The sequence below is a fragment of the Apostichopus japonicus genome, chromosome 6 (genome assembly GCF_037975245.1).
Source record: "Apostichopus japonicus isolate 1M-3 chromosome 6, ASM3797524v1, whole genome shotgun sequence".
Lineage (NCBI taxonomy): Eukaryota > Metazoa > Echinodermata > Holothuroidea > Aspidochirotida > Stichopodidae > Apostichopus > Apostichopus japonicus.
In genome coordinates this window covers 3064082-3077152 of record NC_092566.1, presented here as the reverse complement: position 1 = coordinate 3077152, position 13071 = coordinate 3064082, and the positions used below count along the sequence as shown (strand labels likewise).

Below are 13071 nucleotides of genomic sequence, written 5' to 3'. Positions count from 1 at the left end.
GGTCAGCTTGCGGCTTTGATATTAAAGCCTATGATGGCTTCTTCATGAGTTCCTGCTTGCAGGAGGATCTAAAATACATACATACATATACACTGTACTGTACACTGAATGTTTTAAAGCATACAATAATGTACATAGTTTACTATAAAAAGACGTTTTCCTCTATTTTTTTTCTAACTCTCTCTGTCTCATTTTTCAATATTTATATTACATCCACTTCACTAGAAAACACAGCCCTAATATTTTTCGACAGCTACTGTATAAAGACTCTTGAATAAAACATGGACAACATTCTACTTTCCAAACAAACGGTTTAAAAGACACCACAGAATCTCCCGTGGCCAAAAGACTAGGGATAATAATAATATATAGCAACTAGCTCAATATTACCATACGAATAGGGGGAAAAAATAAGACTGCTCGGAAAATCCATTTTGATTTTTTACCGATCTGGTGAGCACTGAGCGTTAACTTTAACCACAGATGAATGAGCACAAGTGAGCTATGCTGCCATCTGCATATAGAATATATATATCTTCATGTGTTCATGATTGGCAGTATTTGGACCTATATAGGCTCTGAACAGCCCTCGGAGTCGGTCGCTTGCCAACTCGGATAGAAATCAAATTAGCTAGATCAATGGAGGAGGAGGAGAGTACAGTGACTCAGAATGGAGGAAAAAGGAGAGAGAAAAGGGAAAAAACAAGGGATGCATATAGTACGAAAATCAAATAAAAGGTCGGTATTAGTTGGCAAGGATTGCTGCTCGGCAATAGCTTGCGGGAGGGTGACGCAGTCTGAAAGGTATTAAATCATGCGAAATGGTCCTTACTTTTGTGTAAGTCTGTTTAGAGGGATGTTTTGTTACACTTTTAAGCCATGTTTCTCTGTTGGAATGAAAAAAATCCATGTTTTTGCAAAAGTCTTTCCGAAAAATAGCCTACAGGCTTTAAACATTTTATATTATGAAAGGCTTTCTTTTCCAGCTTTTAATATTTCAGTAAGTGTAATAAATAAAATGCTGCTGGTTATAGCAGGCCTGCTAAATGTATTGATAGAAATTTTAACATGTAAAGAAAAACAAGAAAAACTAGAGGACACTTGTATAGGTTCTAAAATTCTTGATATGTTTGGAATTTTATTATGACCCTTGACCTATACCTTGAGAATTTTCTATTCGATATTGCCATTAATATTGTAAAAATACCACTAAAATGTCTGTAAAATACGTTTTGGAAATTAATTACACATGGGTATGAAGAAGCAATATTTTCTCTAGTCAATATAGATGCAAAATAATGATATGATTATTGTTAACTGCTGTGGGGAGACAGGTAAGCAAGGAACGAAGTAAATACATATATGCAGGTACTGGTAAGTAAAAAATGTAGTTTATTTGCAAGAAAATATAGTAACTTTAACAACAGACTGTTTCCAAGTGAGAGATAGAGAGATCTAACACCTAAACGTACCGACATGTAGTTCGAAACGAAGGACTAATAAAACAATACTCCCCCCAGCCTCACCTAATACCAATCCCCACTGTAAACCAAGTATAATGGGACGACCACTAAAGCAATATTTGATACCGAAAAAATAGTCCAACTTTAGGATGCCAAGGCACAGAGGTATGCAGTCAACTGTTTATAGTTCCGCGCTATTTTAACTCGAAATGATAGAAGAACGTACTGTACAGTAAGGAGCTGTAGAACCTCATAGAGACGACATAAAAACAAAAACAAAACATCTTTTATAAACCAGAAAGTCCCTTTATATTACCTTTTGTTTTACTTAACATATACAATATGCCTCTTGTCCCTGCTCTCTGCCTCCATAAACATCTCTGTTTTTGCAGTAATCTTCGTTTTTGTTGCAACCCGGAGTGTCGTAAAGTCACTCAAAGTTAACACTCCCTCATATTGTAACGTACAGACGAGTCCTTTCAGATAACGATCTGTGTAAACACACCTGACGTGCTTAGAGTAATGAAAAGTGAAGATAACGACCTGATTTATAGAAACGGGGCAAATTAGGCCTCCGTGGAAACACTGACGGCGGGCGGAAATTGAACACTGATGCGTTTCTAGGTCTGCGAGAAGGGGAAAGGTAATTTGGATCCAGCTGGACAGTAATAGTGGCTGAATTACGGTGGAAATGAATCCAATGAAACCGAATCTTAAATTAATGAAATGATGAATGCGTTTTTTTGCCTTCACTTTTTTCCCCAATCCGCAGCTCTAAAGTGTCGTCTGCATTCAAACGAATACGTTTCGTTTTGATAATCTGTTTGGACAGGGGGCCAGTAAAGTCTTGAAACGTGACTAATTAACAGAACTTTGCAATGTTAGAAAGTATCAGAAGTCAAAACTCATGAACAGAAACTTGAAATGACCAAAATGTCATAAAAAATATTACATAAATCATTATCAACTACCGCATAATTACGACTGAAAGTGCAATATAACCGTGCTGTTTTGGTAAAAATTATTAACCAGCTTAAATTTTGATTTCACTTTTCTTGCGCCTGTCAGACAGATATCCAAAAACTTCTGGGGTTTGGATTCTTGAATGAGTGACAAGCTTGACCTGTCACCTGACAACCTACAGTAAGCACCATCGCACTTCCGTGCAAAAGAAACTTGCAGCCTTTAATATCTATTTAAGTATACAGTATATATTATACTAAACCAAAAAATTTGGAAATTATTTTCGCAAAATCAAAAGATGGCTACAAGAAAAGAGAGAGAGGAAGGATATAAGTGACATATATTTAAGTACAAACAGAGAATTCATTGTATTGCAAATTGACACAACCAGCGGCCTATCCGTCTGACATTACGACTAGGTGAGTAAACACACCATGTCATCAACTACCACCGGCAGGTGGTTCAACACTATAATGACTGTCCCTGACGAACCTCTCCAACCCCATCCTACTGAGCTACCCACTGCGCCACTGATTAGAAATCTTAAGTCAAACCTCACTGGACTCCCAGTGAGCGAGAGCAAGAGTGTAATAGCTGAAAATTGAGAAAGCTGGGCGATTCAAAAAACAAATTCACCTCTTGACTTTATAAGTAACAACACTGATTAAAATTGATAGGCAAGTGTCACACCTAAACATAACAGATGGTTTTTAGGAATCGCAAGAAGTCTTGGGGATTCTGTATCTAGATGGATACTTCAAAGAAACCTTCTTATTGGTTTAAGGGATAACCATAGAGATCAAAACCTGGGCCTGGGTGATGAGACTAATGTATAAAGTAGATTTAGCTGTTTGGCTATGATAAATTAAGCCTCTTAATTAGCTTGAGGATGGACCATTGAGGGTTTTTTTTTATAGTAAGCATGACAGATGCACCCTTTGATCTAGGTAATTTGATTAAATATTGATTAGAATTGATCAAGTAAAGACACCATACATCCTATGTTTTCTCAAAGATGGCAAAGATGGCTACTGTGTGCAATTTACGACTCGCATTTGATTCTACAGTAACGGAGCTGTGGTCTTTTACTTTTTGACATTGATTATGCTAAGTTTGTTAACCCTATGCAAGCCCATTTATTAACCCTGGTTCAATAACCAACACGTTACACAATTTCTTTTTTCTCAAATGAAAAACTGAACAGATAAGATAATCAGCTTTATTGTGGAAGACATTTTGACAATGTTCACATTCGATGCAAAATGTTGACTTCTTCAAGCTGACAGAAAGTTTTGATCTAGACATGGCAGAAAAAATTACTGCAGTTTGTAAGGGGATAGGTAAGGAAAGGAAATGAATCATAAATGTCTGCTTCTTTACAAGAATGTCGGTACCATTGCAATTAAATTGCCCCATGCAGTAAAATTTCAACTAAAAGAGCACTGGTCAGTAACATTGCAATTGCAATTACATCAGTAACATTGCAACTTAAATTGCAGCTATAACATTTCAGTTAGAAATTGTTCTGGTTTGGGAATTTACTTCACTTCTCTCTTACCTGTCTCCAGCCTTCTTATGCACTTTCCTCTTCTACTGTACCTACAGTAACCTACTAACTTGGTAACATTTCAGCATTGCACCCTCTTCCCCCCCCCCACCCCAATCCCCACCCATCCACATCCCAGGACCCACTCTGTCTCTCTTCCTTTGGCTTGGGTTTTATTTTCATTGCAGCTTGTTTTTTTTCAGGACAGTGGTGCTATATCTTGAAGTTCACAGACACTGGCAACACACAAACAGCTCCAACTAGGGAATACAGGTAACACTCACTCACTCACTCTCATTTTAGAAACAGCATGGGAATAATACAGTATCCAGTATGCCCCTACTCATGAACATTACCAGTGCAATTTATCCAATAAATTGTAAGCAAAACAGACTTGAGGCACATGGTTAAACAAAACTATTGATCTACACTGCTTGCAATTGATTCTCTGAGGGGTAAATTGGTGGCAAGGCAGGTCGAACCAATTCACAGTAACAGCATCTAGAATAGATGAACATCTCCCCATATTAGCAAGCTGTCACTCAAATAAATAAATAGCTCAGAGGCCCAAAAAAAATCTAGACTCTATAACAGTTTGTAGAATGGAGATGCTTTCTACAGTACTTCCAAACTGTGGATTTTTGTAAGTTTAACAAACCTTCAAATGGGGAACAGGGCTGGGATGGTTGGTCAGTGCAAGTTTATAAAGGCACAGTTAGAGAGCAGTGCAAAATACAGACTTTTCCAGCAATAAAAATTCTATTGCTAGATATAAACAACTTCTGTCTAGTTCTATGTGAAGGCTTGTGAAGCAAAGCTACTAAAATTGAAGACAATTTTCTTACACCCAGGGAATAATTTTAGCATTCAAACTTTATGTAGCAGTTTTGAAGACTTTGGACTTCATTTTCTTAACAAATACTATGGTTAAACCACTATGCATCCTTGCAAGTTTGTATAGAAACTTGCCCACTTTGCAAAGCATTTTGTGATGTGAAACAGGATCAAATATATTCTCACCCCCCCCCCAAAAAAATAATTAATACCCCTCCTCGTCCCCACTCATTTACCTATCATGAAATTCAAGTCTGGCCTACAGGTACAGTACATTCGTCCAAATGTCATATTATTGGGCCTTGGCTCAACCAGAAAAGTTTGGCATGTGTTGCCTCACCCTCTCTGCCTCCCTTGTGTCCCCTCCACCATCGCCCACCCCCTCCCCTCCCATAACTTCATTAAAAAGTTCTTTTTGGGGTGGCTGCACCACTGTATCTACAGTAAGTAGTCCATCTACTAATATCTCTTTAACCCTTCTTTCTGAGTGACAATCTAAATTTTAGAGTATGGATAAAAAAGAATTCCCTCCCCCTCCCACCCCCCCCCCATGTTAATTGAGACCTTGGCTCAAAAGATATTATAAGAACTAAATCACACATTCTCTGCTTCTTTCTCCACTTGTGTCTCTTTTTCTTACTCCAAGAAAAAGCGGCTAAAATACCACCTCAATAGCACCCTGGCAATGACCCAATACTTTAAATTAATGGAAGGATATACAATACACAATTAAACTTGTGTTCTTTTCAATCTCCATGGCTAATACTGTGTTTATAAATTTGCACAGTACCATTTCCACAATATAATCTGTCAATATTTTAAAGAAATCGAGTTCGTACATGCCGGCCCCACTTGTCGGTTCCTCACACCTTTAAAGGCCATTATCCATTTCAATACACGCTATTGTCACATTTAGTCCAACTGGTAGCCTTCTGAACAATACTCGTCAATTTGTTGCTATTAACCTTAGTAATAACGGTTACTGATGGGAAGGTGTACTTTTCTCACCCAACTGTGAAAAACTAACGAAACAAAGAAAGATATTTAAACAGAATCTGCCATATGGGACTGGCTACGGTAAACAACACAATTTTAGATGACTTGGTTTAAAAGGACTATCTACTGTAATGCAGTAAAAAACTACGACAATTTTTCTTTCAAAGCCTTTGATCGAGAAAACTGTACACAAATGAAGAGATGTTGTCTTCATCTGCGTCCTATGGGCATACCAAAATTTCAGTCAACATGATGAAACCAGACCGAAATCAAAACCGGGATCATTTCGCTAATATCGTGTCTCTGATCATACAGAATATATGATACCTAAAACAGAACTATATTGATTTTTTTATGAATATTATCGCCCATAGAATCCACTCACTCGAAGGTTCTATTGTTTTCATCCTCCAAAGCTACTCATGTTAATTTGCTAAAAGGATCTTCATTCAATTTTTATGGGTTGCCTACCACACTTACTGTAGTATAAGAACTGTACATGTATGCACCGCAAGGAATGCTTTGATCTTGTCTTCGGGGAGAGGGGAGGCAGGTAATCAAACTGGTATCATACAAAGATGGAGACGAAAAATATTAAAGTCAAATGGGAGGAGGGGAAAAATATCATTAACAACAAATAAGAGATATGGAATGTGGCAGTTAACTACGCTCTATTAATGTCAAATGAGTCGTAAAAAGGTAGGGTATTAAAATATGATTAATGCAAGAACAGCGGATGTGGGGCTTAATAAATGTGGGCCCTTTAGAGACAAGCTTTTTATGAATAATCTCCCATGTTCAAGTGCAATGTGAACTTAACAATGTGTCAGACGTGTGCAATAAGTACATGTGAGAGGCTTCTCAAGCTGCATCTCATACCTTTCGTATCCAACCTATTCGTTTTCAATGTGATAGCAGGCACGGTCTGTATTTTAACCTGTGACATATTTTGGAGCTTGCATTAATGCAAACTTACAAAGTTTAATTTTAATGAATAGTAATTCATTGAATTATGGTAAACGTAAGATATATACTGTATTATATATCAATTTTACAACATCATTTTCATTTTAGTCATGTTGCATATAACCATACATAATGAACATAATGAAAATAATATGACACACAAGAAATACAAAGTTGCAAATTAACGCAACAACGTGAAATTTAACGAGCTGTTTGACGACCAAAAGCAGTCATGAAATATATGCTCTTTTACTACTTTTACACATCTCACATTCCTTCTATTTCACTTGGCATGTTTGATCTTTGTTTTTTACACAAATGCAAACTTTATAATTAATACCCTTCAGTAACAAAAATATAATCAAATTTCATTTGAACTCAAATTTTTATTTATAATTGTCATGGCTAGTTGGCTACTACCAACTCTTTACCAGACTAACTGTACTAACGATAGTACATAGTACAAATTCAATTCAGGTGTTCACACATAAACTGTGTAGTACTGCATACAGACACAGTTAACATTATTCCAGCTCTCTGTGCACTGTAAAACCATCTAGATTTAATAGAAAGCTGCACACACAGCAGGAATAACAAGTGCTCAAGGTTTTCTTGATCATGGTTTAATTCTCATTAAAATGTGTACTTCCTTAGAAATCACTGAAAAAAAGGTGAAATTACTCTTTTATGGCAATGGTTTATCCAGGCATAGTCACAGATGAATAAACTTTAAAGGCAATGTGAGGTTTGTCAATGTACTGTACTGCTGTACTGCTAAATAGATTGTTTTCATACTTAGCCATGCAAAGACAAATGCTGATGAAGAAGCAAGTATGTTTGTTCAGAAGAAACGGTTTAAAAAATAATTCCATAAATGGAGAATATCATTTTAATAACCAAAGTTTATGATTCTCATCCTGCAATGAAGGAAACAAATTTTGATTAGAAAATACAATATGGTTAACAAAAATCATAAAACTTACTGGTTTAGATATTTACGAGTGACGAGCTTACCTGTCTCTCCACAACCAGGGCATACTAGACACTGTAGAATGAGGTGCTAAGGTTGTGAGGAGACAGGTAAGCGAGGAGCAAAGTAAAACCAAGGGTATTCTAGGCCCTCTTGACTGATAAAAGGAGTAGGGTTGTACAGGGAATAAATTAGTGTTCACAATTTTTAGGAAGCAGTTTTTAATTCTTTGAATTGTGTGTCTTATAAGATACTTTGGTTCCTGTGTTAATACCTGCTATCTTTGCAAGGACTTGCATACCAATTTGACCACTGTTGCATAGCATTTTCCTATGCAAAAACTTGATATATTATACCTTGATGTGGAAGGGCCCAGGTTGCAGTCAGTGAAAAGTGGTTACAAAATGGAGTGTTTGGACAGGCCAATAATTGGTAACCAGGGTACATTGCCGTGCTGCTTATTGAAACTGTTGATACTTTGTAAATGCATTGCCCAAATTTTGTAGGCTGTCCTATATAATATCATTAATAAGGCAATGCCTACACATTTTATAGGAATTGCTGGGTTACTTGTATACACTTATAAGCAGATAAGAGATAACACTAAATACCTAACTATTTCTGTAAAAGAATTTATGGTCATGAGGTTGCTATGACACTGCTTATTATTCACTATTTACAGTAAGGTGTTACTCTGGTTGTACTTCAGTATTTAAATGTAGTAGCATAAACTACCTCCTTTGGTAACAGGTGTGAACAACAAAAAACTGATTACATAATTTTTTTGATAATTTCTAGTAGTTTCCCCTTTTATTTTCTTGAAAATTAAAAGTTTAATAAATACATAGTTCAATTCCAAACAAATACATTTTTATGATCCTTGTAATCATGTTTTTCTCCTCTAGTTTTATACTTTATGTCTAGCTCTACAAGCACTCAGTGATAAATGTTCACATATTTTTTTTCCCATTCAAGAAGCTTGCAATTAGGCCTACTCCAGAACTGCCATTCACAGGGATTCAAAGAGATCAACTAATTCACCGAGAACATCAATTAAGCTCCAGGTGATAAGAGTTAGGGTTAATTCATTGGAGGCCTAAGCTGTATATTGTAAATATCTGTGCACATGTTCTGTAGTGAAGGGGAAGGACTTACTCACGTACTACACAAGCCTAATAGGCTTACACAATACTAGGTTACTATATAATTGATTCTTAATAGATGCAGCTGCCTGAAGTGAAATTGACAAAGAGAGAGATCACTGTACATTATATACAGTACTGTACACATAGCTAGTACAGAATAAGGTACTCTAATCTGTCATTTATGAGATGTACATATACAAGTTTGTGGCCTCAAGGGAAGAGAATCCACTTAAATGAAATGACAGAATGTGAACTTCAAATTAGTAAAACTTCTTTCAAAGTTTCTAAAAGCAGTTTTCTACTACTATATTTCTGTGGTGGAGGGGGAGAAGGAGAGTGGGGAGGAAGCTACTTTTAAAAATAAATTTCCATTCATTTAGTTTTTCATGATGGAATTTCACCAACTCTTCTGCTTGTCTTATTTTGGAAATACATATCCTATTAGAAGCAATCAACTCTGATCTGGACTTAATAAACTGCAGATGTGCGTGTGGGGGGGGGGGGGGTGGTATGTACTTCAAATGAATGAAATCATTATTCATACAATCGTTATAATAGTCAAAGACATGCTCCTACAGTGTTATATTCGTTTGCTTTACTCTCTTTGGAGTTCAGTAAATAAATCATTTAATTCTAACCTCATTCATGGTGATATGCAAAGACTTTGTCAAATTTTATGCTTGCTAGCCACACTGACTGAACTATGCTCAGAATTTAGAGAGCAGTTCACAAGACGAACACATGCATCAGGTCTTGTAGAAAAAATTCAAACATTTATGGATGGATTATGAACAAAACTTATTAAGCAGTAGGCTATGCCAGAGGCAGAGGTATCACTAAGGGGGAAGGCTGGAGGAGGAAGAGGAAACTTACCCAAAATTGGTTTGGTGGAAATGATATTTAAAATGTCAACAAAAAACAGGGAAGAAACACAAGTCTTTGAATTCTACTGACTATAAATAAATTATATGCATCCAAAATTCTGCTGTTTGAAGCTATAATGTATATTGTGGAAATGATTGCAAACTGCAAAGCTTCCCTGGGCTTTGCTTCTTTGACCTCCACCCGGGCCCTATAGTATAACTATTGCAGGCCACTGGACCCTTTGGTGACAACGCTTTGTGCTTTCACCTCTGGGGCCAGCTTGCATTAATACCCACATTATCTTTTGTTCTCATTTTTCTGGGCCACATCCCCGCTCCCACATCCAAATGTCTGGCAATGCGACTGGGATATGCCTTTCCTAACATTTGTAATATTAGGCCTTAGGCCTAGCTGATACTGACAGGCATGGGTTAATGTATTTTGCCCTTGCACTCATAAGTTTGAAGCCTAATCGTAACATTTGTATCATCTTACCGAATTGAACAATTGCAAAGTTTCTCGGCGGTTTCAAAATTCGTCTGGAATAGGCATCTCGCAGAGTTTCCAAGTATTTTTCACTCCCTTTCACTAATATTGTCCACGGTTCAAGGTATCCAACGAATGATATTCCACGTACAGATTCAGAGAGAGTTTTATTCCAAACGCTATGTTTGTTTTCTCTTACTAGCTCTTTGAAGAGATCTTTTCCTGTTCGAATCTTCCGCCCAGGCGATTGAGATGTTGAGTCCCCTTTCTCTGTATCTTTAGAATTAGAACCAGTTGGTACAAATACAACGGCCACGCTTTCAGGCGCTATCACTGGACTTTTTAATTTTTCCATTTTGAAGATACAATATTTCAGAGAAACTGCGGCCAGTTGTTTGTCACTGGCGCTGGTACTAGTGCACCTATTCAGATCGGTTGTTAGGATTTGATACCAGGGCGAAGTCCGTTGCCTTGTCAGTTTATTATAACGCTAGGCTCACTACATACAGTGAGTAGCGCGTACGTAAAGAAGACCACAAAACTGCACTAAAGCTTCAAAGTCAATATTAACTTTCCCCATTTACGTATGTGTATGGTCTACACAACTACGAACAACGCTGGAAGTGTAGTGACCATACCAAATAGACTTGAATGACAGTCGTTTACAACAGCTTGCTTACTACTTTGTCATTGGTCAATGTGGTATAAGCTTGACTATTCACCCAAATAGTTAGATTTTAGACCAATAATAGTAAAGCTTACAGTCTATCGAAAGTCATCCATGGCTTATCATACGTCGATGATGTTATTTTGCGTGTGAAAGATGTTAACCAGAAAACAAAAGTTTCAAATACGAGGGCGTGTATTCAAAATGAATGGAAACGGTTTGTTTTGTTGAAGAAATAAGTGTCTACATTTAAGCAATCACAGTCCAAGTTGGACTTCACCAAATCAAACCTTATACGTATTACTTCATCATTTAATCAAATTTGCATCGGATAAATGAGGGTAAACAAACTGTAGATGCCTTCTTTGAAAAAATTGCGTACCGCATGGTTACTCCTGCAGTTATAAGAAAATATTTATAGAACGAAAGGACTTATTTGATAAAAACAAAATCTGCATAGTATCCCTCAAAAAGGAAAGTGATTGCTATCACATCTGTGACCGAATATATTCGAATTCGGAGGAAAAGAAAGATAGGGGAGATGGGGGGTGGGCTTTCCTAGTCCTGTTTATTCTTGTAACTGAAAGTCACCTAAACAACCATAAATAAGATTAAACACAACACCATAATGTCCCAATATAATAATGCCGTATTGTGCATGTAAACGTGGTCCATAGAAATATAGTTTTACCCATCAAAGTAACAATAAAATAATAACAATCTGATTAACCTTGTTTTGCTTTTGTTATAATTTGTCGTTTCAATTTGTTCTTATAGGAGTAAAGAGCATTGTAATATAAAATAACATAACACCCGGGTTAAGTGGCCTAGCCAATATAAGAATATACTGCAAAAGTTTAATTGATAAGAGGGATCAACACCAATAAATAAGGAAGTCAGGATCATGCAATACGCTGATGACACAACCCCTTTTCTCGATAATAGAAGAACCTCTTTAAAGGAGGCATTTGACATTCTTAATCAACTGAGACTAGCCTCATGACTGATAATAAACTTAACCAAATCGAATCTTTTTTCCGCTAGGTCCGTTTGCCTCTCATTGTCCGGTTTTTAGTCAAGAGTTTAATATCAGATTCACTCTTGGGCTGTGAAGTTATTAGGCATAGAAATATTTACTGGAAATGGAAATAAGCTCTTCCTTTTGAATTATGTTCCTAAGCTTTCTCGTCTAAAAAAGTGCTAATGTGTTTGGGCATGTATAGAGATCTGACTCCGATCGGCTGTAATGTTATTGTCAAACTTTTTGCATTGTCGCAGCTTGTTTTTCTCTTCCTAACCCACCCTCCCACCTGAGTGAGGAGCATAGAAGGTATAAGTTTTTATTTTATTTGGGCTGGAAATGCAGATAAAGTGATTTATAAACAGTCTTAATATATGCACTTGGATTAAACGCTACAACAAAGATTTATATGGGTTTTGAAAAATGTTTTTCAACATTTTCAATAGATCGTACTTATTTTTTACTCTAATTGCTGAAAGCTTGACGTCACCAATATTTCAAATTCTTTCATTTACCAAATCGTTAGTGCGTGGTGGTGTGAAATTCTTTTATGAACCAGAATATTAACTTTGGAAATCAAATTATTTGGAATATTTCCCACAAACGTATTAACAATGATATCATTTTGTATAAGAATTTACTTATGAAGAATGTTTATTATGTTGGGGACCTTTTCGATAATGACGGGAGACCTCTTCCGTTTGAGTGTTTCAAGCGTAAATTCCATGTTAAGCGTTTCCCTTTTACCCTATATTGGGGTTTAAATTGATATATAGTATCCAGAAGAGTTGGAGAGGGCAGTGTTTGCGTAATGTTATTTTTTACTTAGACAGTGAATAGTTTCTCATAATATTGTATATATCTCTTATCTCAAATAACTGGGGGGGGGGGGGGGGTTGTAGGGTGACTTCGAGTTTTTGAGATAAATATCCCATTTCTTTCTAACGTTCAGTTGTTTAATCTATTAAACAATATCGGGAAAGGTTAAATATTTAGATATTCGGATCTTGTGGTTCTATATGTCAATATCTTAACAGTAAGGTGCAGCACTTAAATATTAAGATCCGATCTCATTATATTTTAATAATTTTTTAAAGATCACTGGAAAGCTTATAAGCTACATTATTGTCAGATATTTACATATCAGATT

General features: G+C 36.4%; 1 protein-coding gene across 1 annotated transcript in view; it reads right to left on the bottom strand.

Moving 5' to 3' along the window:
• LOC139968679 (uncharacterized) overlaps positions 1–10897 on the bottom strand; it is a 41095-nt gene extending 30198 nt beyond the window's left edge. Inside the window, exon 1 of the mRNA XM_071972954.1 lies at positions 10243–10897. Within this exon, the coding sequence (XP_071829055.1) occupies positions 10243–10588 (346 nt within the window). The 5' untranslated portion in view covers positions 10589–10897. The remainder of the gene's footprint in view (positions 1–10242) is intronic.
• Positions 10898–13071: the final 2174 nt, after the last annotated feature.